The 25,656-nt window shown below is 37.1% G+C and overlaps 2 protein-coding genes across 4 annotated transcripts in view; both read left to right on the top strand.

Annotated features, from left to right (window-relative positions):
- LOC115216528 overlaps positions 1-18,272 on the top strand; it is a 30,730-nt gene extending 12,458 nt beyond the window's left edge. For all 3 annotated transcript variants that reach the window (XM_029785981.2, XM_036506450.1, XM_036506449.1), the window contains exons 3-8: positions 2,696-2,887; positions 4,271-4,606; positions 5,624-5,747; positions 8,078-8,301; positions 10,893-11,019; positions 18,025-18,272. In XM_029785981.2, coding sequence (XP_029641841.1) covers positions 2,696-2,887; positions 4,271-4,606; positions 5,624-5,747; positions 8,078-8,301; positions 10,893-11,019; positions 18,025-18,158 — 1,137 coding nt within the window. In that variant the 3' untranslated portion in view covers positions 18,159-18,272. The remainder of the gene's footprint in view (positions 1-2,695; positions 2,888-4,270; positions 4,607-5,623; positions 5,748-8,077; positions 8,302-10,892; positions 11,020-18,024) is intronic.
- LOC118765009 lies at positions 5,123-23,333 on the top strand. Its single transcript, XM_036506249.1, has 4 exons — positions 5,123-5,137; positions 10,781-10,782; positions 20,443-21,699; positions 23,304-23,333. Exons 3-4 carry the CDS (start codon positions 20,569-20,571, stop codon positions 23,331-23,333), a joined length of 1,161 nt encoding a protein of 386 aa, XP_036362142.1. The 5' UTR covers positions 5,123-5,137; positions 10,781-10,782; positions 20,443-20,568.
- The last annotated feature ends 2,323 nt before the right edge of the window (positions 23,334-25,656 follow it).

Here is a 25,656-nt window from a genome sequence, read left to right as displayed (position 1 = left end):
CGCTGCCAGCCTCCTCTGGCACGTAAAAAGCACCCACTACACTCATGGAGTGGTTGGCATTAGGAAGGGCATCTGGCTGTAGAAACTCTGCCAGATCAGACTAGAGCCTGGTGCAGCCTCCTGGCTTCCCAGACCCCGGTCGAACCGTCCAACCCGTGCTAGCACGGAAAACGGACGTTGAACGATGATGATGATGATTAATCTATTACCAGAGGAGCAAAAGAGATGCTGAAAGAACTCAAAGGGAACTACTTGCCTGTTGTATATTAATAGCATGATACTAAGTGAGGTATGAATAATAAAGCAGAACTTGGATAGATTATAAGAAAGTATAACATAATGGCTTTTGACGTGAAAACAATCAGAGCAAAGAGAACATTAACAGTTTTTTAATATCATGGGAAGTAGAATTGAAATGTGGAAATATATTGTATGAAATGTGATAATATGCAGGACAATATTTCAGGGTGACTTGTTTCCTCCATTACTTTTCATCATTGTCTTAATCGCTCTGACAAGCATACTGAGAAAATCCAGGTCTGCTTGAGAGTTTGCCTAAACCAGGGTGAAAATAACTCATTTGCTCTGAATCAATGATCTCAAATTGTACATGAGAGGTGAAAAAGACCTGGCTTCTCTGAGCCAAACGGTAAGACTATTTATCAAGGGTAGTGGTATGCAGTTTGGTGTAAGTTAATGTGCAGTTTTAATTATGAAGCGAAGCACATTATGAAATAAAGGAATAGGTAGAAATTTTGTATAGTCAGTTGTAAACCACAAGCTCACAAGAACAGTACAATCAAAAGCAGCACCCATTAAATACTTTCAAATGCTCAGAGTACCTCAGAAGTAGTTAATAGCTTCAGGTACCCAGTTGGTAATTAGTAAAGTATAGCAACTAGAGTATGCCTGAAATGAAAGATGTTACTTCTGCTTAGATCTTCAAAAGGATTCCGTCTCTGAGTGAAGGACAGCTTCATCATCATCATCGTTTAACGTCCACTTTCCATACTAGCATGGGTTGGATGATTTGACTGAGGACTGGCAAACCAGATGGCTGCACCAGGCTCCAATCTGATCTGGCAGAGTTTCTACAGCTGGATGCCCTTCCTAATGCCAACCACTCCGAGAGTGTAGTGGGTGCTTTTACGTGCCACTGGCACGAGGGCCAGTCAGGCAGTACTGTCAACAGCCATGCTCAAGTGGTGTTTTTTACGTGCCACCTGCATAGGAGCCAGTCCAGCGGCACTGGCAACGACCTCACTCGAATGTTTTTCATGAAATGATATGCTACACTGTAGCAAAACATAGACAATGAATGAGAAGGATGTACCAAGGAATGAGATGTGTATACTTTGATGGATATGTAATGTTAGCTTTATAGATAGAGCAGATAGAGCAGAAATAGACTGACAGAAAAATTAGGTATGCCAAGATTCAGATATAGTGTACAAGAGAGTCAACTGACCTGGTATGGACATGTGATGTGTATAGAAGATGACATTTGAGTGAAGAAGTGCCAAATAATCCAAGATGAAGGAATGCATAGAAGAAAAAGACCAAGGAAGACATGGGATAAAGTAGTGTAAACTGAACCCAGGAAGTTGAATGTAATGAAAAAAATGACTAAGGACCAAAACCAATGGTGACATAGTATGCAACCCATACAAACATGGGATAAAACTAGACACAACAATGATAACTATGATGGTGAATTTGATGTTAATCATCACTACTGATGTTGTCATCATCATGTTACATCCCTTTCCATGATTAAAGGTGTACCTGTGACCATCTCATCTTTTTGTATATCAGAAACTACATTATTTTCTTTTCTTTACAACTTTAGGATGTATAACCTGCTATTTCTGGCAGGTTAAATAATCACTCAGAGGTTCTCCTGTTGGCTCAGGAGAAGCTTTTGAGATTATCACTGCAAGCTGAAAAAACATTCAATGGTTATATGATGTCTTTACTAATTTTGTTTATGAACTGTACTTTGACACAGAACATATTTACAGCAGGTGGTCAAGGCAGATGATAGTGTCTTTGCCAAGGAGATTATACGATGATAGGGTAAAATCTGTTGACCATTAGATTACAACAATGGCATCTTTTCCTTTCTATTTTCAATTTCTCTCTTCCATTTCCATATGCAGCAGACCAGAATGCAAGCATGACTATATGGTTAAGAAGTTTGCTTTGTGACTATATGGTCTTTGACATTTTGGTGATATATCTCCTACCATAGATTTTGGTTGACCAAAGTTTTGAAATTTGGATAACAGAAACTGTGTGAAAGGTCGTTATAATGACCATTCTTGTTCTTGAGTAGTAAACTTCACCTATCACCCAGTTTAACACCACCACCTGGCTACCTTTGGGGTCCTTTAGTGAAGTCCATTTTATTGGAAATATTCAGGCTATGTCTCTTGCCTATGGACAACATCACCCCTTTCTCTCACCAGTCTTGGATGACCTTTCTCACTTGATTAAGCCATGAAAAAAAGCAACATAGTGCACTCTGTACTAAGCATAACATTTTTGCAATTGGTTCATTATGGATCTCTGGCTGCATGTCTCAAATTTGATAAAGTAAAATAAACAAAATGAAAAGAAAAAAAAACTGAAAAAGCTTCAATGAAGTTGATGAGTATTTATTTTTAAAATTAAGTGATTGCTCTTTTTATTCCAGTTGTCTCCAAATGAATTGATTGAGCTGGCTATTGTATGCGGCAATGATCTAACATCACATCATATGAGGTACAATCAAAAGTTATTGTATAAGCTGGATATCAGAGAGAAAAAAAACCAACTCGAAAATATTGTTGCTTGGGTGAAGTCATATAAAAGGATTGAAAATCACCCCCTCTTGGATAAAGAGATGGTAAGTACATTGAATATTTTACATTATGTTAATTTCATCATCATCATCATCATCATTTAATGTCTGTTGTCCATACTGGCATGGATTGGACTGGTTGACTGGGCTGGCACGCTGGAAGGCTGCACCAGACTCCAGTCTGATTTGGCATGGTTTTCTATGGCTGGATGCCCTTCCTAATGCCAACCACTTTGAGAGTGTAATGGGTGTTTTTACGTTACACTGGCATGGGTGCCAGTTTGCATGACACTGGTATCTGCCATGACTGCGATTTTGATCAACTTGATGGGTCTTCTTCCCAAGCACAATATAATGCCAAAGTTGGTCATTGCCTCCGTGAGACCCAACACTTGAAAGGAACTCAGCCACTTCACCTATGTATGGCCCAATGCTCGAAAGGAACTCAGTCAATTTATTCTGTAATTTTGTATTTAGTTTTTCATACCAACATTAAATGGACCTGTTCATCATTGTCATCATTATGATTACTGTAACGTTTGATAGAGGTTATTGAGGCAGATTTTCTATGGTCAGATACCCTTCTTGTCACCAAACTTTACCTGTTTTCAAGCAAGGTAATATTTCCCCATGACAAGATATGTTTTTGCAGAATATTGGAAATGAATGACATTTTATAGCAATCACATGATACGATGAAAAGGAGAAACAAATGTACATACCTATACATGCATACACACACACACACACACATACATACATACATACATACATACATACATACATGCATGCATGCACATGTGCACATATACCATGTGTATATAACTTGGTACCATGTGTTTGGGAATCAGACTTCTTAACCACACACCCATGTCTGCACTTATATTGATGAAGGGCTTTGGTGCTGCTTACATGAGCCAATAAGTTATGATATATTACTATATGTTTTTACAATGGATTATAGCTCGTTGGTGGATTGGCAAATCTTTTGAGCTTCAGAGAATTCTTTACATTTTACATTTTTAAGTTTAAATTTACATTTTTAAGTTTAAATCCTGCCTTGTTGAACTTTGCTTTCCATCCTGCAGGGGTTGATAAAATAATACAGTACTAAACATGGCAGGGAGAGAGCAAGAAAGAGGGGGGGGCAGCAAACCAAACTGGAAGTTATGTTATGGACAGACAGATTTCACAAAAAATTTCACAAAAAATTGTAATAATGATTTCACTGTACATTCATGTATTGAGTATTTTCATTAGTAAATGTTGTTATTCATTTATAAACAATTCTAAGGTTAATATATGTGTTTGTATATGCATGTGTGTGTGTATACATACATACACATACACACGAATTTGTGTGTGTATGTGTAACTAATTAAACAGACATAAATACAATAGAAAGTATCTTTTTATTTGTTTCTTTAGAGAAATAACAGCGAGTTTGCCGTTGCAGTCCAGCAGTCTAGAAGTTTCTATAAACTGGAACTGGTTCAAGATTATGATGACAACAACAAAGGGTCTTTGACTGAATTAGTAACTGAAAGACTCAAGACAAAAACTCTTCATCCTAAAATGTTAGGTGCACATCATGGAATGTACTGGCAGAAGGTTCTTTTTGAAGATTTATATAATTATTGGCCTGGGATTGAAACATTACTCTCGAAACTAAGGTCTTGTATTTATCAAATATTACTGCCATTGAATGAAATGGCTGTTATAGACTATGGCTGGGATCAGTCTTTAACTATTATGCCACACTCTGTAAGTTCTTTGACTTTGTTTCCATTGCTTATCTTCATCCTTAACATCATTGAAGGAACCTGTGTGTGTTTGTGTGCTTTATCTGCTTGAAACAGTAGTTAAATCTCCCTTAAATCACACCTTGCATCTTAAATAAGAAAAGATATTAGATAGCGTAGTCCCATAATTGTATATTCCATAAAAGTTCTTTATGGCTATGGCTCAAGTGCTTTTGGCTGTAGATATCTGCTCAATCAGAGTTGGCCCAGATCTAAACAAGAGCATCATATTTACAATCACTGCCTACAATTGCATCATTGAGACTGAGTTTCCTCTTCAGATATGTACAGTAGCTGATTGTATACAAAATGCAAATGTGCACTATATTAGAGTACTGCACTTATATTTGATTGAGATAGTGCTGCTGGCCATGTTACTCATACAATCTCATACAAATTGTATTAAAACAAAATCTTTTTGCCTTGCAAAAACAATATACTGTATATGAAGGAACCATGGTATGGTCTCTTAAGACGGCGAGGTAGCAAAAACGTTAGCATGCTGGGCGAAATGCTTAGCGATATTTCGTCTGCCGTTACGTTGTGAGTTCAAATTCCGCCGAGGTCGACTTTGCCTTTCATCCTTTCGGGGTCGATAAATTAAATACACGTTACGCACTGGGGTCGATGTAATCAACTTAGTACTTATGTCTGTCCTTGTTTGTCCCCTCTATGTTTAGCCGCTTGTGGGTAATAAAGAAATAGGTATGGTCTCTTGATCTGCTAACAATAGCAGCTAAATCTACCTGAATCACTTAACGAGTATACATTGGATAGTGTAGTCCTAAATACACTATGTATAAGGGGAAAAAAGATGATATGGTTATGGCTAGAACATCTTTGATCACAAGTTTGTTTGATTAGGGTTAAATAATCTCATCATGTTAAACTCATCACTTAGTCCACGTCAGTAATCATTGAAATTATTTTTGCTACACTTCCAATTCACAGTTTTTTTTCTGAATATTTGTTGTGTCAGGTTTCAGTTGCGAAATGGAAATGGTTGCCCCGATTTGAAGATATAAAGAAAGAAAATATTTCATCTAATTTGAAGATTTTTCATAAAATAATAACCCAACAAGAACCAGGCTGGAGAACACAAGGTCAGTAACAGTATATATTTTTAGCAATATCATTGAAGTTTTATTTTTGCCAAATTTTCTTTAACAAATGAGAAAGCTAACAAATTTATTTATTTTCTATTAATATATTTGAGAGTTGTAATCTATCACAGACACTCAGCTGTATTCTTGCTAAACACTCTTAGCTCTCTCTTTAGTTCAGTCTATATATTTGTAAAAAGACAACATATAGAGATATGTAGACATAAAATGTTTGGGTGTCTATGGCATCGAGTTCAAGTCTGTATCAAGCATTTCATTGTGTTTTTAAGCACAATAATTTCTGGTACTTGTTTTATTGACCCTAAAAAGATAAAAAGCAAAGTTAGCTTGGCAAAACTTGAGTTCAAAACAGAGAGGAATAAAACTATACACTGTTATGGATTTACTTTGTCATACTTCCAATCTCAGCAGTTTCCATCTGGTTTGTCATGAAAAATAGAAGAAACAGAAAAGCATTTTTATATTTTAAAAGTAATATTCAGTTAATGTAAAAAAACACGGAAGAATGAAATTAGCTTCAGTTAGGTCACTAATGCCTATAAGAAAGTTAAGTATATGTAGGCTTGCTGTAATCTTCAAAGTTGAAACCAGGGCCAATAGGAGTGGAAACTGAGATAAAAGGAACTGAAACTGAGACCCATCTGAGTAATTTTAATCTTCTTTTCTTTTCCAATGTCTTCCTGTTTTTCTTCAAGCTTTCACAGCAAGGCCTTTGCATATTGAGGTCCAGATTCACAGTTTTTCTTCCTTTTTCTGTATTTGTAATCAGGTTTTACATTTCTGGTTTTATACCTATTACATTTGCATTATCCTTCTCTTTGACTGCCATTGAATGAAATGGCTGTTATAGACTATGGCTGTGAATTGTTTGTTAAAAAGGTAATACTGGCCAGCCCACGAACAAACCATAAATACATTCCTCAAAAATCATTTCCCAAAAAGTTCCTTTAGCTGTGATACATGAACTGTGTATATGTGAAAAACTTGAAAATTTTCACTGTAAATGCTTCAATATCAAATGGTTATATAACAACAGCTGTTTGGAGGAAATTGTACACAATGTGTGAACCACAGCCAATGCCAACAAGATGCTGTCCAAGTTTGGTTTTACATTGGGCAAAACTGTTGTTCTTGCCTTTTTGTTTCATGCCAACAAAATTTACATTACAGTTATCTCAAAATCCAACAAGTCTTGACACCAATATGTGTTTGATGGTAACTGAGATTAAAACATCAGTCAAGATCTCAGCTATCTTACCTGGCTGCAGTCCCACTGGAAAGTGGTTTCTTGAGAAGCTTCTTCTAAAGCCTCAAGCCTCAAAACATTACTCTTTACTCTCTTACTTGTTTCAGTCATTTGACTGTGGCTATGCTAGAGCACTGCTTTTAGTCAAGCAAATTGACCCCAGGACTTATTCTTTGTAAGCCTAGTACTTGTTCTGTCGGTCTCTATTGCCGAACTGCAATTTAGAAAAGAGAGGAAAACATACACAGGTCTCTCCTTTCTTCATACATTAAAGACTAACTAACATCAAGGTATTGTGTCTTTGTCATCAATGCAGGTTAAAAATCATAAAAGAAAATTTTTCCAAATTTCGAAAAAACCAGGACAGAATCTCAAACTTTGCTGATTTGAGTTAAACTGAGATATATGGCAAGCCAAACTATATGTCATTTCCTAAATTCATCTTCCCCTGAAGTAAATTTTGTAAACTGCTCATTAATGACTAATGCTGTTAAAGAATCATTTCTACTTTGAATATAAAAAGATACTTTGATCTGCATTGAATAATGTTACTAAATTTATTCATAGACAAGAAATAATTGATGGTTTGGCTATCAAACATTATTTCCTGTTGGATGAAGGATTGACAAATGAGGAATAAAACTTGTTTGGCTCTGTTTATTCCTCTTAGGATTTAGTTTCTTTGAAAATTCCCACTAAGAATTTTGTTACTGCTGTATAGTAAGATACTGTGTTGCAAGCCTTTCCAATCTGAGAATTTGACATTAAAATGACATGTATATGTGCATGTATGAGCAACAGAGGGAAAGAGAGAGAGAGGACAAAAGATTGACAAATGAAGAATAAAACTTGTTTGGCTCTATTTATTCCTACTAAGATGCTGTGGTGCAAGCCTTTCAAATCTATGAGAGTTTGTGTGAGTGAGAGAGAGAGAGAGAGAGAGAGAGAGAGAGGAGAGAGAGAGAGAGAGAGAGAGAGAGAGAGAGAGAATGTTCAAAATACTGGAAAATATTAACCATTTTGCATTTCTTAAAAGACTTATCTTGATTTCTTCATTTTTCAGATTGGCCGCGTAATTACTTTATACGATATGGTCGACATAATGGGTTCATCTTTTACTGTCTACGGTATTTTCTCCTTCTCAATTGGCAGCACAACTTGTTTATAACTGAAAGAGAGTTCATAACTTTGACATGCCTTCTTTTTACACACAAAGAAGAAAAACAGTACCAACATTATCCAATAACTCCACATTCACGATGTGTCACCATTAATAATTGGATACAGGTTACATTGATTCACTTCTATTTTTGTTTGTTATATATTTATAAACTAAAACACAACTGAATATCCCATACACTTAGCTATAATTTATAGCTAAATACCATTAGGATGAACACCCCACTGGTGTAAGCAGTGTAGACGCTATTCTTCTTAGTTGGTTGAAATAGCTTTAAAGAAAGAACAAAAGTGCAATAGGAGAATTCTTTAAACTTCTTAGAGCCATGGAAGCTCTACTAAACTTTTCAAAACAGTCTACAATTTTGAAAGAGACAGGTTGTGTATATAGGAATCAGTTTTAAAAGATCCTACTCAAATTAGATTCAATCACCTCCTTCTTTCCATATCCCAAATTCATCCATATCCCATCAATTTACAAGATATTTTCTATCCCAGTTATGTATTTTTAGTATCACAACAAATGAATGCTGTCTTTAAATACCATCTTGCTTGGCAGTGTGACCAAAAGGTTATTAGGTAAAATAACTGTATTTCCTGTGTAAATGTTTCCTTTCTAACACATGGTTAATATCTAATCTTCACCTTACTGATGCTGCCAGTAAGGTGAAGGTTGGCAATGAGTATAGCAATGAATTCAGTTTACAAGTAGGAGTTCATCAAGGCTCAGTTCTCAACCCACTCCTGTTTATCTTAGTCCTCAGGCAATTCAAGACCGGCTGTCCCTGGGAGTTCTTCTATGCTGATGACCATGTTTTTATAGCTGAATCACTACCTGACCTAGAGAAAAAATTTTAAGTGTGGAAACAAGGTCTGGAATCTAAGAGCCTTAGAGTTCATTTAGCAAAAACCAAACCAAAGTCCTAGTGAGTAGGGAAACAGACAAATCACAAGTCCCTTCTGGGAGATGGCCCTGTTCAATATGTAAAAAGGTTGTTGGTAGAAACTCCATACATTGTACCCAGTGCAAGGTTTGGACACATAAGAGGTGTAGTGGTATCACACGAAGGTTAACGGAGGATATAGTCTTTGTGTATGGCACATGTGCAGGTACAGTAAGTGCTAAAAATGCACAGACAATAGGCTCCCTCAAATACTTGGTGGGATTTTTAGAAATAGTTGATAGCTTCTGTTACCTAGGAGACCAAGTTAGCAGTGGTAGAGGAAGTTTGGAAAGTGTAGTTACTAGAATAAGAATGGCCTGAGCAAAGTTCAGAGAGCTTCTGCCTTTGTTAGTAATTGAGAGTGAAAGGCAGGTTGTATGATGCCTGTATATGGTCAGCTATATTACATGGCAGCGAAACATGGACTTGCGAAGGCTTAGAAATGAAGCTAGCATGCTCCACTGGATGGGTAATGTCTGTGCATGCATGACAGATTTAAGAGGAAAATAGGATATAAGAGGCATCAGATTTTTTAGAAATTTCTGTCAGCTTGCTTTTGAGACGCGTGCTTATAGTGATAAATTATATAGTTATTGACGATTAAGTCTTTCAGCATATTTGGCATTGAAATTTTTTTCTTGTGCCCTTGTTTATAAGTTGTTTATAAATTTAACCTTTAATGGTATTTTTTTAATATGCTGGCCATTGATAAAATTTTTTCGAAAATTTTATCCTATATTAGATGTGAATTTAATACTATTCACTTCCGGACTCTTTCTATGAGAATTTTCAGTCCGATCACACGTGTCTCGAGGTATGGTGTGGAATTTCTATTTTGGATATATTTGGGGTACTTAAGTGTGCTCATGACTTAGTGTTTACTTCTTCCATGGGTACAAGTAAGTATTTCATTTATTTTCTTATCATATTTATCGCTGATGACAAGAAAATTCTAAATGAATTAACTCAGAAATTGAGACCAATCTGATAATAACAGAAATTTTTTAGAAATTTCTATCGGCTTGCTTTTGAGACATGTGCTTATAGTGATAAATTATATGGTTATTGATGATTAAGTCTATTTCAGCATATTTGGCATTGAAATTTTTTTCTTTTGCCCTTGTTTATAAGTTGTTTATATATACGTATATATATATATATATATATATATATATATATATATATATATATAAAAAAATACAAAATGGGACAAGAATGCAAAACATCCGGACAACTAAGTGATACAAAAAGGGACAACAAAACATCCAGATAGACGATACAAAAAACACGGACAGGTCATTCAAAGCCTTTAATCTTCAGTCAAGAACTGGATCATCCTCGCAATTTCGGCTGATTAATCTTGAGATTGCTCCAATCTGACCAGCCCCAAGGGAAAACTAAGCTAAGAGGTTATACATACATACATACATACATACATACATAAATATAAGTATACATACACCCTATGCACACACACACACACACACACTTAAACACCAGATTCGCTCCCATTGCATTCCATATTTGTTTTTGTCAAAAATTTAGGGTTGTCTTCCTTCTTCCTTGCTCTTTCTTTTTAACTACAATTAATCATTTTGATAATTCCACTCATCACTGTAATTTTTGATTACTTAAGATTTTAGACGTTAATACATCATCAAGTATGCTAAGGTTTACTTGACTATTTTCCCCTTGTCGTTCTCTCACACGCACATAACATGCACATATATTTATTATCTATTTGATATATTTCAGGATATTTTCCATCATGCCTATGGATACCTTGGAACGTTGCTCTTTCTAACAGAAGAATTTCCTAAACCTGCTAGTCTCTTTTCTGGCTCCACTTGGGTTGTTTATTATTGGTGTTTCTGTTTAGAAAGTAAGTACCCACCTAATCACCAGTTACCTTTGCAGAGCTGGGAGAATTGTTATTATACCAGACAAAATACTTAGTAGCATTTCTTCTGCTCTTTATATTTTCCGTTCAAATCCTGCTGAGATCAACTTTGCCTTTCATTCTTTTGGGGTCAATAAAATGAAGTATCATTCAAGTACTGGGATTGATGTAGTCAACCAACCTCTTCTAGCTAAAATTGCTGGCATTGTGCTAAAATTTTGAAAACAGCAACACTATTAGTATTGTTTTGCAAAGAACAAGAATACGATGTGTTAGATTTTCTATGCTAATATGTATAACATGCAGCCAGGATTTTGAATCAACCCAACTGAAACTGTCAGCAGCAAGAGCACTGATAGTCTTTTACTACTTTCAGTCATTGGACTGTTCCCTACCACCAGGATTTATTTTAATCTGGTATTTAATTCATTGAATAGTTAAATCACTTCAATTATTCAATATATGAAGGGACACAACTCATTTTACAACTCTGTACAATACAAAACCACAACATATTAAAATATAAACACACACACACATATGTATTTGATAGGCTTTCTTTATATGATCGGTTTCTACACAGGTTCATCTACCAAATTGCACTGCAGGCAGAACTGAAGTAGCTGTAGAAGATGCTTAGCCCAAGGAATTGAATCTGAAACTTGATTGTGAACCTAACTTCTTAATCACACAGCTATATGTGGATCGTAATAATAATAAGAGTAATACTAATGGTTTTAAATTTTGGCAGAAGGCCAGCAATTTTAGAGGGAGGGAGTGAGCCTATTACAATGACCCAAGTGTGACTTATTTTGTTGACCCTAAAAGAATGAAAAGTCAAGTTGATCTCAGCAGTGTTTGAACTCAGAATGAATGAATCAGAAGAAATACCACTAGTCATATTATCCAATGTTCTAACGGTTCTGATAATGACAACAACAACAATACCCCATGGCCAAGAAGTACTGGGCTGGCATCTGATGAGGTTAAGATGTGTCTCATTGCCAGGAAGGGTCTTTAGCTTTGGTTGTTGGCTCTCTTGCTGGTAGTGTCACAAAAAAAAAATACTTGTGGGAAGGGAAACCCTTACAAACCTAACACATTAATAAACTGCTGCAAAATAATGATTCAAATAATGACATAAATAGGATTGGGACCAGAGGCGAAAGTACCTTGCTCAACAAGAGCCTCATAGTACAGAGTGGGCCCAGTCATAATTCAGCTCCTGCTAACTATGAAAAGAAGTACAGTAAACAGGTAAATGCTGTTGTCATGGAGTGCTACTATTTGAGCAACCCAGTAGATGAAAATGGAGTTCTAGTAAGGGATTATTGACCGAGAATGTACAGTGATTGGAAAAGGAGAGGACTGTTTGAAACTACAGAGCAGAGGATTTGCAACCAGGAAAGAGCAATTTGAAAGAATGGATAATTACATGAGGTTGAACTTGAAGCCATCAAGAGACAAACAAATGAAAGTATTAAATGTGGTACAGCAGAATGAAGTAGAAATAGTGAAGCTGGATGATACTGTTCAAAGTAATGGATCTAAAATGGTAGCAAATGGAAATTTTGATGACATTAATGTATCTTTGATCAACATGATACAGATACTGGTTGAGTGCTGAATGAGGATTGATCAAATAATAATTAATAGGGTGTTTGAGTTAGTAAAATTCCCAACATATAGAATGAGCATGGGATTTCAAAAATGCTGATTAGAGAAAATTGAACCTAAAAACAATGACAGTTAACAAAATTTTGGAGTATGAGAACACACAACATAACAAAAAGCAATAGCTTTATCAAGGCAGCAAGTAGTGTTGCTGTGGAAAACTCAAAAATAAAAGTCAATGAAAGAACAAGTAATACAAGAAATACACAAAATAAATACTTGAAGGATATAAGGAGATATAACTGATGTATCAGTAATGAAAAGAAAGAGAAAAATGTAAGCTTAGGAAAGGTTATAAATATGACATACTGAAGAAAACAGTATGGTGTTGACTGGAAAGGACTGAATTTTGTAATTGAAGAACTGAAACAGCATGTTTTGGATAAAAGAGGGAAAATTACAAGACCTGATCAAAGAGTGAAGCAGTAGAAACAAAATAGATTACTCCAAAATGAGAAGGAAATTTTATCAAGAAATAAACGGGGGATTTCACAAACAAAAGAGTTATATCAGAAGCAGAAGGAAGTCATATATTTTGGAGCAAGATATGGAGTTAGGAAGAACAGCAAAATGCTGTGGCTGAGTAGCAACAAAATCTGAAGGAGTTCTTGTCTAGTGCAGGAAGAAATTCGAATTGAAAAGAGAATGTGCAACAAGTATGTAGGAATTATTTACAAGCAAGATGAGGACAAATATCCATCAGATGTAAATAATGTACATAATTCCTCATCTCTCAAATATAGAACTGAAGTATGTGGGAAGATGAGTAAAGCAGCTGGACCCGATGGTGTTGAGAGGTATTGGATAAAGAAGCTGGCAGGGTGCTGTAAAAGAAAAGCAGAACAGCTTAATGCACTGATCAATGGGAATGAAGAGATTCCTCAGTGGATAACTACTGGATAAACAATACTGTGTTTGGAGGATGCTTTAAAAGGGAATCATTATCATCATCATCGTTTAGCGTCCGCTTTCCATGCTAGCATGGGTTGGACGGTTCAACTGGGGTCTGGGAAGCCAGAAGGCTGCACCAGGCCCAGTTATCTGGCAATGTTTCTACGGCTGGATGCCCTTCCTAACGTCAACCACTCCGTGAGTGTAGTGGGTGCTTTTTATGTGCCACCGGCACAGGTGCCAGACGAGTCTGGCAAACAGCAAACCATTATATGCTGTGGATAATTACAGATGCATATTATGCCTCCTGCTGATGTTGAAGCTGGTCACTGGAATGATCGCTGATGAAATGTATATACTGCTTGATGATAATGGAATTTTCCCTTTATAGTAGAAGGGTTGTAAACGGATTTACTGGGGAACTGAAGACTATAGATAAAATGGTGATGAAAGATAGTATGCAAAGGAAAACAAGTTTAGTAATTACCTGGATAGATTGCTGCAAGATTTATGACATGACACCACATGGAGTTTTTTTAATAGAAACGGTACAGTATCTCAGAAAACTAAGCTCACATCATACAGACAATGTAGGAATATCAAGAATCAAGAGGGAGGTGTTTCAAGGAGACAGAGTGTCTCCTTTAACATTGCTACAAAGAAAGTAACATCTGGATATGAGTTTAAAGAAAAACAGCAAAAGATCAATCATACTTCTGTATGATATCAAGCTGTTTGATAAGTATGAAGCTTTAGTAACACAGTTTATTGCTTTAGCAAGGACATCAGAATGGAATTTGATCCCCGAAAATGTGGAGTAATATTCCTAATGTGAGGGAAATCAACAGATTTGAAAGTAAAGAATTACCATCAGGAGAAAACATGAAGAGGCTTGATGATCCTGGGTATTTATATAAATACTTGGTCATATTGGAGATGAATAAAGTGATGGAAAAAGAAATGAAGAAAATCTTTCTGCAAGAATATCTCCAAAGACTTGAACCAGTATTGTGGTCAAAACTGAATGGAAGAAATAAATTTCATGCAATCAATGTGTGGGCAATTGCATAAATGAAGTATGTTGCAAGTATTATCAATTAGAGGGAAGAGGAGATTCAGAAGTTATACCAAAAATTGAGAAAACTACTTACAATGCATGGAGCATTCCACCTGAAGAGCAATGCTGACAGGCTGTATCTAATCAGACAGAAAGGTGTATGTAGGCTAATCAGCCATGAAAGTTGTATATGCTCTGAAGAAAATAGCTTAGTGGGATATGTGAAGAGTACCATAGAAGCCTTGCTGGTTCAGGTGAGAATATCATATCTGATATACTCAGGACAGATATTTGCATGGAGACAGAGATGTGCAAAGAGAAATGAGTAAGGAAGATAAAAGAAAATGGAATGGAAAAAAGGTGTATGGGTAGTTTGCAAGGGATGTGAGCAGGAATACAGAAGCCTATGGAAGGTGGCATTGGCTAAGGAAGATGTAATGAGCCAATATCATCATCATCATTTAATTTAATATCATCATCATCATCATTTAATGTCTGCTCTCCATGCTGGCATGGGTTAGACAGTTTGACTGGAGTTGATGAGCCGGAGAGCTGCACCAGGTTCGATCATGAAATTGAACAAGAAAAGCCAAATATTAATAAAGAGGGGGAAAAACCTCTTTTTAACCATAGATATTGCATGTTCTGGTACTAACAGCGTGTTGGGAAAAGGAATGATGCAGATCAGATATGATGGTTTGAAGTGGAAGGTAAAATGACTGTGGCCATTGAAAAAGGTGAGTGTTGTAGCTGGCGTTATGTTCGAAGCTCACAAACTGGATTGGAAAGATAACAGCATTGCTTAGAACTGTGAGAATCCTCTGCAGAATTCTTGAAATTTGAATGAAGAGTATTATCTTAGTTGTGGACAGCTTGGCATGTTACATTACCTGGCGACGTTGCTGTATTAAACAACAGCAGGAGTAGTAGTAGTATTTGCATGAGCATTTGTTTTTAGTATAGACATGAGGATATATATTATTGTTATTTAAGCCTTGGTCAATTCTGATCAAGCAGACCTATGATCAGAAACATTCTAGCCATGACCAGCTTGTCTTTTTCCTATGTGCAAGGAACACAAGACCAAATTATCCAATATCTTCTTTTCTTAGACAGTAGAGCCAATAATACTTGGCTGAGGAAGAGGTTTAGCTGATATGATTGACTCTGACTTGCTTGCTTTATCAAACCCTGGGACGGTAAAAGTAAAGTGCTTCTCCAATAATGATAATGATTTGTAGCCTGGGCACATGATCACAATTTTGGTGGGAAGGGGTATAGTCAACGTTTAGCCTAGGCACATGACCACAATTTTTGAGGAATGGATATAGTCAGTTGATCAACTGCTACTTCTCCTACACCATACATAGTGTATCTGACTAGTGTATTTTATGGATACTAGAAGGATGGTTGTAGTTTGCTAACTGTAAAAATAACAGTAATGCTTGGGCCACTTCAGTTTACTTGAAGCATTTGCAATGTGTAAATGTTATAAATATTTTTAAGAAGACTAAAGTAATGCAGGAGAGAAATTAGGCAAAATATGTACAGTGATACCAACAAAAAAAAAGACAAGATGTTTTATCACCCAGCATAGGTTGTTTAATGATTCTGTTATATTTTAGGAAAGATTTCCCCCTTATCAAATATAAGATAGAAAATTATCCAAGAGTGCAGAATATTATTTTCCCCTTAGTTCAATGATACAAACTTCATATTTTAAAGTGATATAAAAAGTGATTTAAAATTTCATGTTAATTTATGTTCCAATAACCAGCTTAATAATGATTAAGTTATTTTACTAAATTTGTCATTATTTTCAAAATTACTTGAAACTAAGGCAGTGTATTTCAACAGAAATATTGTAAAAAGTAAAAAATTGACCTGTATGATTTTGGAAAAGTTCTTGTGTGTTAATTGTTATTTTCCTGATTATTGAAACTTAAAATTAAATATTTATGCTGTGTGTGTGTGTGTGTGTGTGTGAATACAAGGGTCAGCTGAAAAGTCCATAGGCCAACCAAGGTACTCCATGGAATGTGACCAAATGAGTTTTTTTATTCAAACATAGTCCCCCTTGTAGATTACACACAGTTTTCATTGGTGTTGCAGTGATTGGATCCCATTGGTGAAGATGTTTTCATCCTGTTGGTAAAATAAGCCATTAACAGCAGATATGATATCATCATAACTGCAATACTTGTTCCCTGTCAAGTGTTTTTTCATGATAGTCAGATGGGGCCAAATCAGGAGAATGGGAAAGGTGATCAACCAGTTCAAAGGCACAGTCATGCACAGCAGCCATTGAAATCAAGAACTCATGTGCTGGAGCATTGTCCTGATGAAACAAGACCACCTTCATCAGTTTTCCTGAGCATTTGGCCTTGATATCCTTTTGTAACTAACTGCCTCAGCAAATTGTCATAGTACTCTCTATTGATGATGTGGCTCTTTTGAAGATAGTCAATAAACACAATGCCTTTTGCATCCCAAAAATCTGAGGCCATCATCTTCCCTGCAGATGAAACAACCTTGGCCTTCTTTGGAACAAGTGAGAAAGGGGTTTTCCATTGCTTGGATTGTCTCTTTGTCTCTGGTTCAAAGTGATGAAGCCAACACTCATCTGGGTTAGGAAATATTCAAGGAAACCAGCTAGATCTATCTCAAACAATATCAGATTTTTCCATGATGTGATAAGCTTGGTGTGTTTTTGATCAGGTGTCAGGAGACATGGCACACACTGAGCAGAAACCATCATGCCAAATTCATTGTACAGAATATTCTCAGCTATTTCGTGGGATATGCTAATAGCATTGGCTACTTGATTTATAGCCAGTTACCTGTCATTCATCACTAAATGGTGAATACAACCAATGATTTCTTCGGTGATGGCAGTTGCATGATGTCCAGACCTTAAATCGTCTTCAAGACTTTTCTTTCCTCTCCTAAGCTCAGCTTCCCACTTTTGCACTGTTGATGAAGCTGAAGTGTCATCCTCTAATGTAGCAACCATGTCAGCATGAATGTCCTGAGAGTACTTGATAACACAATGATGCCAAATTTTGTCCATTTTCAAGAGAACTCACTACTAATTACTTTTGAAGTTTTCTTTGAACAGTCAGATGTCAGTTTATCTGGAGAAGAAACAATGCATTTATTAATAAGAAGTGTTGAAATTAATGCAGGCAAAGTTTCACAGCTCTAGCAGCAATCTTTCATAGTCAGCCGATGAACTTTTCAGCCCACTTTTATAGATACATAATATGTATGTATACATGTGTGTGTATATGTATGTATGTGTGTGTGTGTATATATATATGTATGTAAATGTATGTGTATATATATTGTTTTTCTTTCTCATTTAGGCTCCCCTGCACAATTAAACAGGGAACAGCGCATGCTTTTTGATGAAACAAGACACAAATTGAATGACATCATTTATGAGAAGCGTCACATGATCAAGTGTCTGGTGGATGGTGTTTTCCCATTTGAAGATTGACAATATTTGGTCATCAATGACTAGTCCACTTGTTTTTTAACTTTAATAGGGTTCGGTTTTTCTTGGGGTGAGTTGAAGGCTCATAAAGATAATGCTCTGTTGTCATCATCATCATCTTCATTGTTGTTAACTAAATATTTATGTTCTGTGTTTGTGTGTGTATGTATGTATTATGAAACCAACTTCAAAAATGAACACATATCCAACAACCCCTTCATAAAATTAAGTAAAACAAAACCAAATACCAACAGAACGGAACAACCACCAAGAAATCCAAACACACCCTACACCAGAAAAATACATTTAAAACGCACTCCACACTACCTTCACCAACCCCAAAACACTTACAGGGGCCCACCACACCATTTCGAGAACCAAAGGGCTATAACATACAATTCTATGAAATACAATCCACATGACCAAACTAAGACTCCACCACCAAACATCTACCCTAGGAACCAACCATACAAACCTAACAAACAACAAATACACTACGGAAGAAACAACTACCAACACAATCATCATCATCATCATCATCGTTTAGCGTCCGTTTTCCATGCTAGCATGGGTTGGACGGTTCTACTGGGGTCTGTGAAGCCAGAAGGCTTCATCAGGCCCAGTCAAATCTGGCAGTGTTTCTACGGCTGGATGCCCTTCCTAACGCCAACCACTCCGTGAGTGTAGTGGGTGCTTTTTACGTGCCACCCGCACTGGTGCCAGACAGAGCTGGCAAACGGCCACGAACGGATGGTGCTTTTTATGTGCCACCGGCACGAGGGCCAGGCGAGGCTGGCAACGGACACGAAACGGGGCGGTGCTGGCAACGGTCGCGAAACGGAAAGTTCTCTTACATGCCACCGGCACTGGTAACACATCTGCAATTTCCATTGATCGATTTCCATTGATCGATTTCGATTCTGATCGTCACTTGCCTCAACGGGTCTTCACAAGCAGAGTTTTGACATGCCACCGGCACTGGTAGCACATCCACAATTTCCATTGATCGATTTCGATTCTGATCCTCACTTGCCTCATCACGTCTTCACAAGTAGAGTTTTGTGTCCCAAGAAGGGAAGGTATGCATACGTAGGCTGGCTCCATCCCATGTAGAAGGCCACGGGTTATGGACTCACTTGTCCTGCCGGGTCTTCTCGCGCACAGCACACTTCCAGAGGTCTCGGTCTCTAGTCATTTCCTCAGTGAGACCTAAAGTTCGAAGGTCGTGCTTCACCACCTCGTCCCAGGTTTTCCTGGGTCTGCCTCTTCCACAGGTTCCCTCAACCGCTAGGGTGTGGCACTTTTTCACACAACTATCTTCATCCATTCTCGCCACATGACCATACCAGCGCAAACGTCTCTCTTGCACACCACAACTGATGCTTCTTAGGTCCAGCTTTTCTCTCAAGGTACTTACACTCTGCCGAGTGTGAGTACCGGCATTACACATCCATCGGAGCATACTGGCTTCATTTCTAGCGAGCTTACGCATATCCTCAGCAGTCACGGCCCATGTTTCACTGCAATGTAGCATGGCTGTTCGTACACACGCATCATACAGTCTGCCTTTCACTCTGTGCGAGAGGCCTTTTGTCACCAGTAGAGGTAAGAGCTCTCTGAACTTTGCCCAAGCTATTCTTACTCTAGCAGTTACACTTTCAGCACACCCGCCCCCGCTGCTGACTTGGTCACCTAGGTAACGGAAACTATCAACTATTTCTAGTTTTTCTCCCTGGAAAGTGACGGAAGTTGGTCTCAGAGCATTTTCAGTGTTTATTGTTCCTGAGCATCTGCCACATACAAAAACCATCTTCCTAGTTAGCCTTCCTTTGACATTGCTGCATCTCTTATGTGTCCATAGCTTACACTTGGTGCATCTTATAGAGTTTCTACCTACACCTTTTCTACAGATCGAGCAGGGCCATCTACCTGAAGGTGTTTGTGATTTGTCTACCTTCCTACTGATTACGACTTTGGTTTTAGCTAGATTGACTCTGAGGCCCTTCGATTCTAATCCTTGTTTCCACTCCTGAAACTTCTCCTCCAGTTCTGATAGCGACTCAGCAATTAGAGCAAGGTCATCAGCATAGAGGAGCTCCCAAGGGCATCCTGTCTTGAATTCCTCCGTTATTGCCTGAGTACTGAGCCTTGGTGGACTCCTACCTCTACCCGGAATTCTTCACTGTACACATTTCCAACCCTCACCCTACTAGCGGCGTCCCTGTACATGGCCCGCACAGCTCTCACTAACCATTCATCTATCCCTAGTTTCCTCATTGCCCACCAGATTACAAAACAGAGCCCCACAAACTCACTCTGAAAATTATAACAACAGGAGACAGATAAACAGTATTTTTCAACATAACTACACCAACCATTTTTTAGACCTAACACACAGGAACAGGGACACACGATGGCAAAGGACAAACAAAGGAAACCACAGGTAATTAAAATAATCAATCTCTCGAATAAAGAACTTACACCTAACGAATTAAGCATACTCTCCAAAGGACTTAAATTTACACCAACCCCACAACGTTCTAATTACTATGAAATGAAAGATGATATTTTGGAATTTTGTAGGAAACTAAGACTTACCGAGGAATTTCATGGCAAACAAATAGATGATGAATCAATAGCTAGAAACAACAGCAATTACACCCCTACCAAGGGAAAGAATAAAGTCTTAGACCGCTATTGTGACTACATAACTAATTTCCCTTTTCAATTCACCAAGAAACAAAAACACAGCCAAAACTTTAACAAAAGAGAATGGAACGACCTCATCAAACTAAGAGAAGACAAAACAATAACAATTAAGGAGGCAGATAAGGGCAACGCGGTAGTATTAATGAATACAAACGATTATAAAAATTTAGTGCTATCCCTATTAAGAGATGAAACAGATTATGAAAGGGTCCAACAGTATAATCAGCCAAAAATAATGTATAACCTCAGGACATTAATCAACACATACCGAGAAGGACTCATGGACAAGGAGTACGAATACATCACTAACTTTAAGTGCAAATCAAGTTTGTTCTACGATATCCCTAAAGTCCACAAAAGCCAAATAATTAGTGAAACATGCAAAACATCTACCGATATACTCATCAAAATCCCTTCACCAAATGATCTTAAACTTAGACCGATAATAGCAGGCCCAGCATGTGAAACTCACTGCCTCAGCAATTTCTTAGACACACTTCTTAAACCTTTCCTAAAGCACATCAAAAACTACGTAAGAGACGATATAGACATGCTTAACCACCTCCCAAAAACAGTCAATGAGAAAACCCTTCTAGTATCCTTCGACGTAATTAACCTTTATTCAAACATCCCTCACACCCTAGGAATAGAAGCGATCACTTTCTGGCTAAATAACTACTCCTTTGAACTCCCAACTCGCATAAAGAAAGAACTTATAATAGAAGGACTTAGATTTATTTTTGAAAACAATTACTTTATTTTTGACAATAATTTCTACAGACAAAGATCGGGAACAGCGATGGGCACGCGTACTGCGCCTTCTTTTGCCAACTTAGTGATGGGATACCTCGAGAAAATACTCTACCAGATAACACTCGAGAAATATGGAAACACCTTCTCCACCTATATCCAGAACAACTGGAAAAGATACCTCGACGACTGCTTTATCCTCTGGGATAAAAGTATAGAGAAACTTGAGGAATTTAAAATACTATTAAATGGTATAAATGATAATATACAGTTCACGATGGATCATAACGAAGAAGAATTACCATTTTTAGACATCCTCATTAAGAAAGTCGGCAACAAAATAGAGACAGATATCTATTATAAACCGACAGACTCCAAGCAGTACCTACCCTTTGATTCATGCCACCCAAGACACACTAGAATAAATCTCCCTTTTTGTTTAGCTAGAAGGATTTGCACCATAATATCAGACACAAACACCCGACACATACGTCTCCAGGAACTTAGAACTATACTCATAAATAGAAATTATCCACTGCCCCTAATAGACAGTGCAATCCAACGGGCACTTAAATTAAGTATAGAAGACCTGAGACAAACAAAACCAAAAAAGAAAGAAAAATTAAAAACCCTTCCCTACATCTCTACACACAACCCACTTAACAATGAGGCCTTCAGCACCGTACTACAAAGCACAGCCCTACTAAAGGGAGACCCAAAGATGAACCGGATCCTCGAAACACACACCATCATTAAAAGTAAATGGCAACCAAAATCCCTGAAAAGGATTTTAACCCAAGCTAAACTGCACTCAACATCAACCACAAAATCAGCAGTTAGAAAATGTGGAAAGCCCAACTGCGGGATCTGTGTCATCTTGGTAGAAGGTTCAGAATTTATACTAGAACAAGGCCATCAGTTCACCATTAGAACAAACTTCACCTGTGCATCAGAAAACTTAATTTACGTCTTAACATGCGCAGGTTGCAGTAGGCAGTATATAGGCCATACAAAAAATAGCTTACGTAACAGGATGGCGGTGCATAAATCACAAATTAGAAACCCTGAATACCGGAAAATACCAGTCAGCGGACACATAGATAGATGTGCTTCAAATGAAAAACGGAAATTTACAACTTACCCACTTTACAAATTCAGTGACAGCATAACCTTCACCCAATGCCAAAATAAAGAACTTTATTTCATCAAAAAATTTAGACCAAGTTTGAACACCCTGGGCCAACAAAACATTGGTCTTCCAAAAAGGAAAAATGAAATTCTACCACAACCACCACGACCACTACAACTGCTTCCACTATCACTACTACTACAACCACCATGGTCACTACTATTGCTGCTACAATCAACAGTCCTCTACTGCTGCTGCTGCTATGGCCACAGTGTGAGAATTAAAATAGTAAAAAAAGGGTGGAGGTGGGGGGAATTACAGTTTCTCAGATCTGTAAACAGTCGCTTCCGCTTGCAGTGGTATGTTTTAGGGAAAGATGAATTTATAAAAAATTTTTTTCTGCGAGCAAATCTGATTTTGATTCGTTAAAAAATTGATGACGTTTTTCTTCCATGGTCAAGCTTGTCGTTCTGCTTGGTTGGTTTCCTTGCAGGATACAGTTATAGATCATTCCGGTTCGTTGGTTCTCTTAAAGGGTCTTTTCCTTGTATTCGTTGAAGTTTGGTTTTGATTGGTTTGGAATTATGTGACATCAGTGAACAGTGCCAATGAACAGTGTCACTACTATTGCTGCCACGATCAACAGTCCTCTACTGCTGCTGCTGCTACGGCCACAGCTTAACTGCTACAACCCCAACCACCACCACCAAGGTTGCCAAAATTACGACCAACAGTAACTGCTGCTACTGCCATCTGCTGCTAGGACAGCCACAACCAATAAGCTACTGCGACCCCAACCACCACCACGGTTATTACTACTACGACCAACAATCACTACTGCTACTACCATTCCATTGTAACACAAGGAAACAAAAGAAAGGTTCCTTTTGATGCCAGCAAGAAACAATAATGAACTTCTTCACTACACTCAACTGTAATATAGCGATTATACCAACTACCGACAAAACACCACCACATAGATTCTATTGAGACCAGTAAGAAACGATTATGAACTTTTCTATTGCACTTTTTATAATATTTTTGATAAAGTTCGTTTTTTCAAGAACCGAAACATGTAAAATTCATAAGAAAATTAAAATTTATCTAATATAGTGGCGTTTTCAAACTTCTTTTTTACAAATATATATATATATATATATATTGAAATTTATAGAAAGCAAAAAATGAAGACAGGTGTATGAGCAACAAGCAAGTGTATTAGTTTGATGCTCAGGAAAATTAAAAGTCTTTTGCATTTTGAGCCTATGCTCTTCAACAGAAAGGAATAAGAGAAAATAAACAGAGACCGCATAAAAAAGAATGAAAAAATAAACAGAGATATATACACACACACACGCACAAGAGTCGGCTGAAAAGTTCATAAGCTGACCTAGATACTCTCATGAAATGTGACCAAATTGTTGATATTGTTCTTGTTATTGTATCTGTGTTGATTTTGTTTTCCTTGCTGGTATATGTTATACAAGACTTATTGTGGCAGTATTCTACAGCAGGATGCACTTTCTCTTAGACTTTACTGCAATTTTTTTTATTTCCAAATAAAGTGCTTTCACTTGTTTGCCACTGTTTGAAGCTGCCAAGTTCCAGAACATATGTTTTAGTGAAGACATCTGCACTACTTAATTGGTGTTATGCAAAGGAATAAATACTAATGTCCACACAAATGTGCACACACGTGAAGAGACACACACACACTCATATATACATGTATACATACATAATTCATGCATACATATATGCACGCATACTTTCATGCATCATACAGACATACATGCATACATTCATATTTATATATAAATACCATACATACATGCATACATGTGTATATACATCAAAGATTCATGGGGGGTGTACTTTCATACAATTTCCGTTTGTTCATTTCACTTACACGGCATTGGTTATTGTGAGCCTGTGTTAGAAACCCTTGCTCAAGGCAACACACAGTAACATGAAACCTAAAACTATGAGCTTACAAAGGAAATTTGTGTGTGTGTGAGTTGGGGTGTGGACTTGCATTTAGACTTATGAAAGAATTTAAAAGTGTGGAAGAATTTGTGCTTACACGTAGTGAAGGCTTTGCTGTGTTTATTAAGCAATTGTGGTGAGTTATGGGTTAAAATGGTAATGCTAGCATTGATATTGATACTAAAAATGACAGCAGTAATAACAGCAATATCACAATCGATTCACCTAGTTCTACCTTAGACACTACAAGCACTACTTCATCTCTCTCTCCAATTAAACATCATAGAACTAATTAACTGTAACTGCAGATCTGGGACAGACTGCCTGCTGCAAGCCCAATGAAGAAGATTCAGCGTCATATACCAATGCACTGTTCACAACATAGTAAATTACTCCAATAGCTACTACATTGGGTCTACTACAAAATTTAAACAAAGATATTGTGCACATTTAAACTTGTTTAACCCTTTAGTGTTTAAACCGGCTATATCTGGCCCGAATATTCTACTCATTTTATGCTCAAACTGGCCAGAACCAGCATCTCACACCTACCCTGCAATGTCATTCTAAAAATAAACAATTACATCTTTCAAATCTTGAAGCTACAAGATGATATCAAATAATTTTTTTTAAATGTAAATGAATAAGGATTACTTCTGACATATTAATTTGAACGCTAAAGGGTTAAATATAAAAAGAATAGCAATTCCACATCACTAGCCAACCATGTACACTAGCTAATTAATAGAAAAATACAATATAAACTTTCCTGGGCTATAATAGACTCGGGTATCCTGTATTAGAGCCAACACTCCATTTCTAGACTCTGCTTAAAAGAAGCCCTCAAAATTTTAACCCATATCTCACTACAATTGCTTAATAAACACAATGAAGCCTTCATTACATCTAAGCACAAATTCTTCTGCA

Source organism: Octopus sinensis, linkage group LG10 (genome assembly GCF_006345805.1).
Source record: "Octopus sinensis linkage group LG10, ASM634580v1, whole genome shotgun sequence".
NCBI lineage: Eukaryota > Metazoa > Mollusca > Cephalopoda > Octopoda > Octopodidae > Octopus > Octopus sinensis.
Note: the sequence above shows the minus strand (reverse complement) of the source record. Positions and strands in the feature narration are given on the sequence as shown.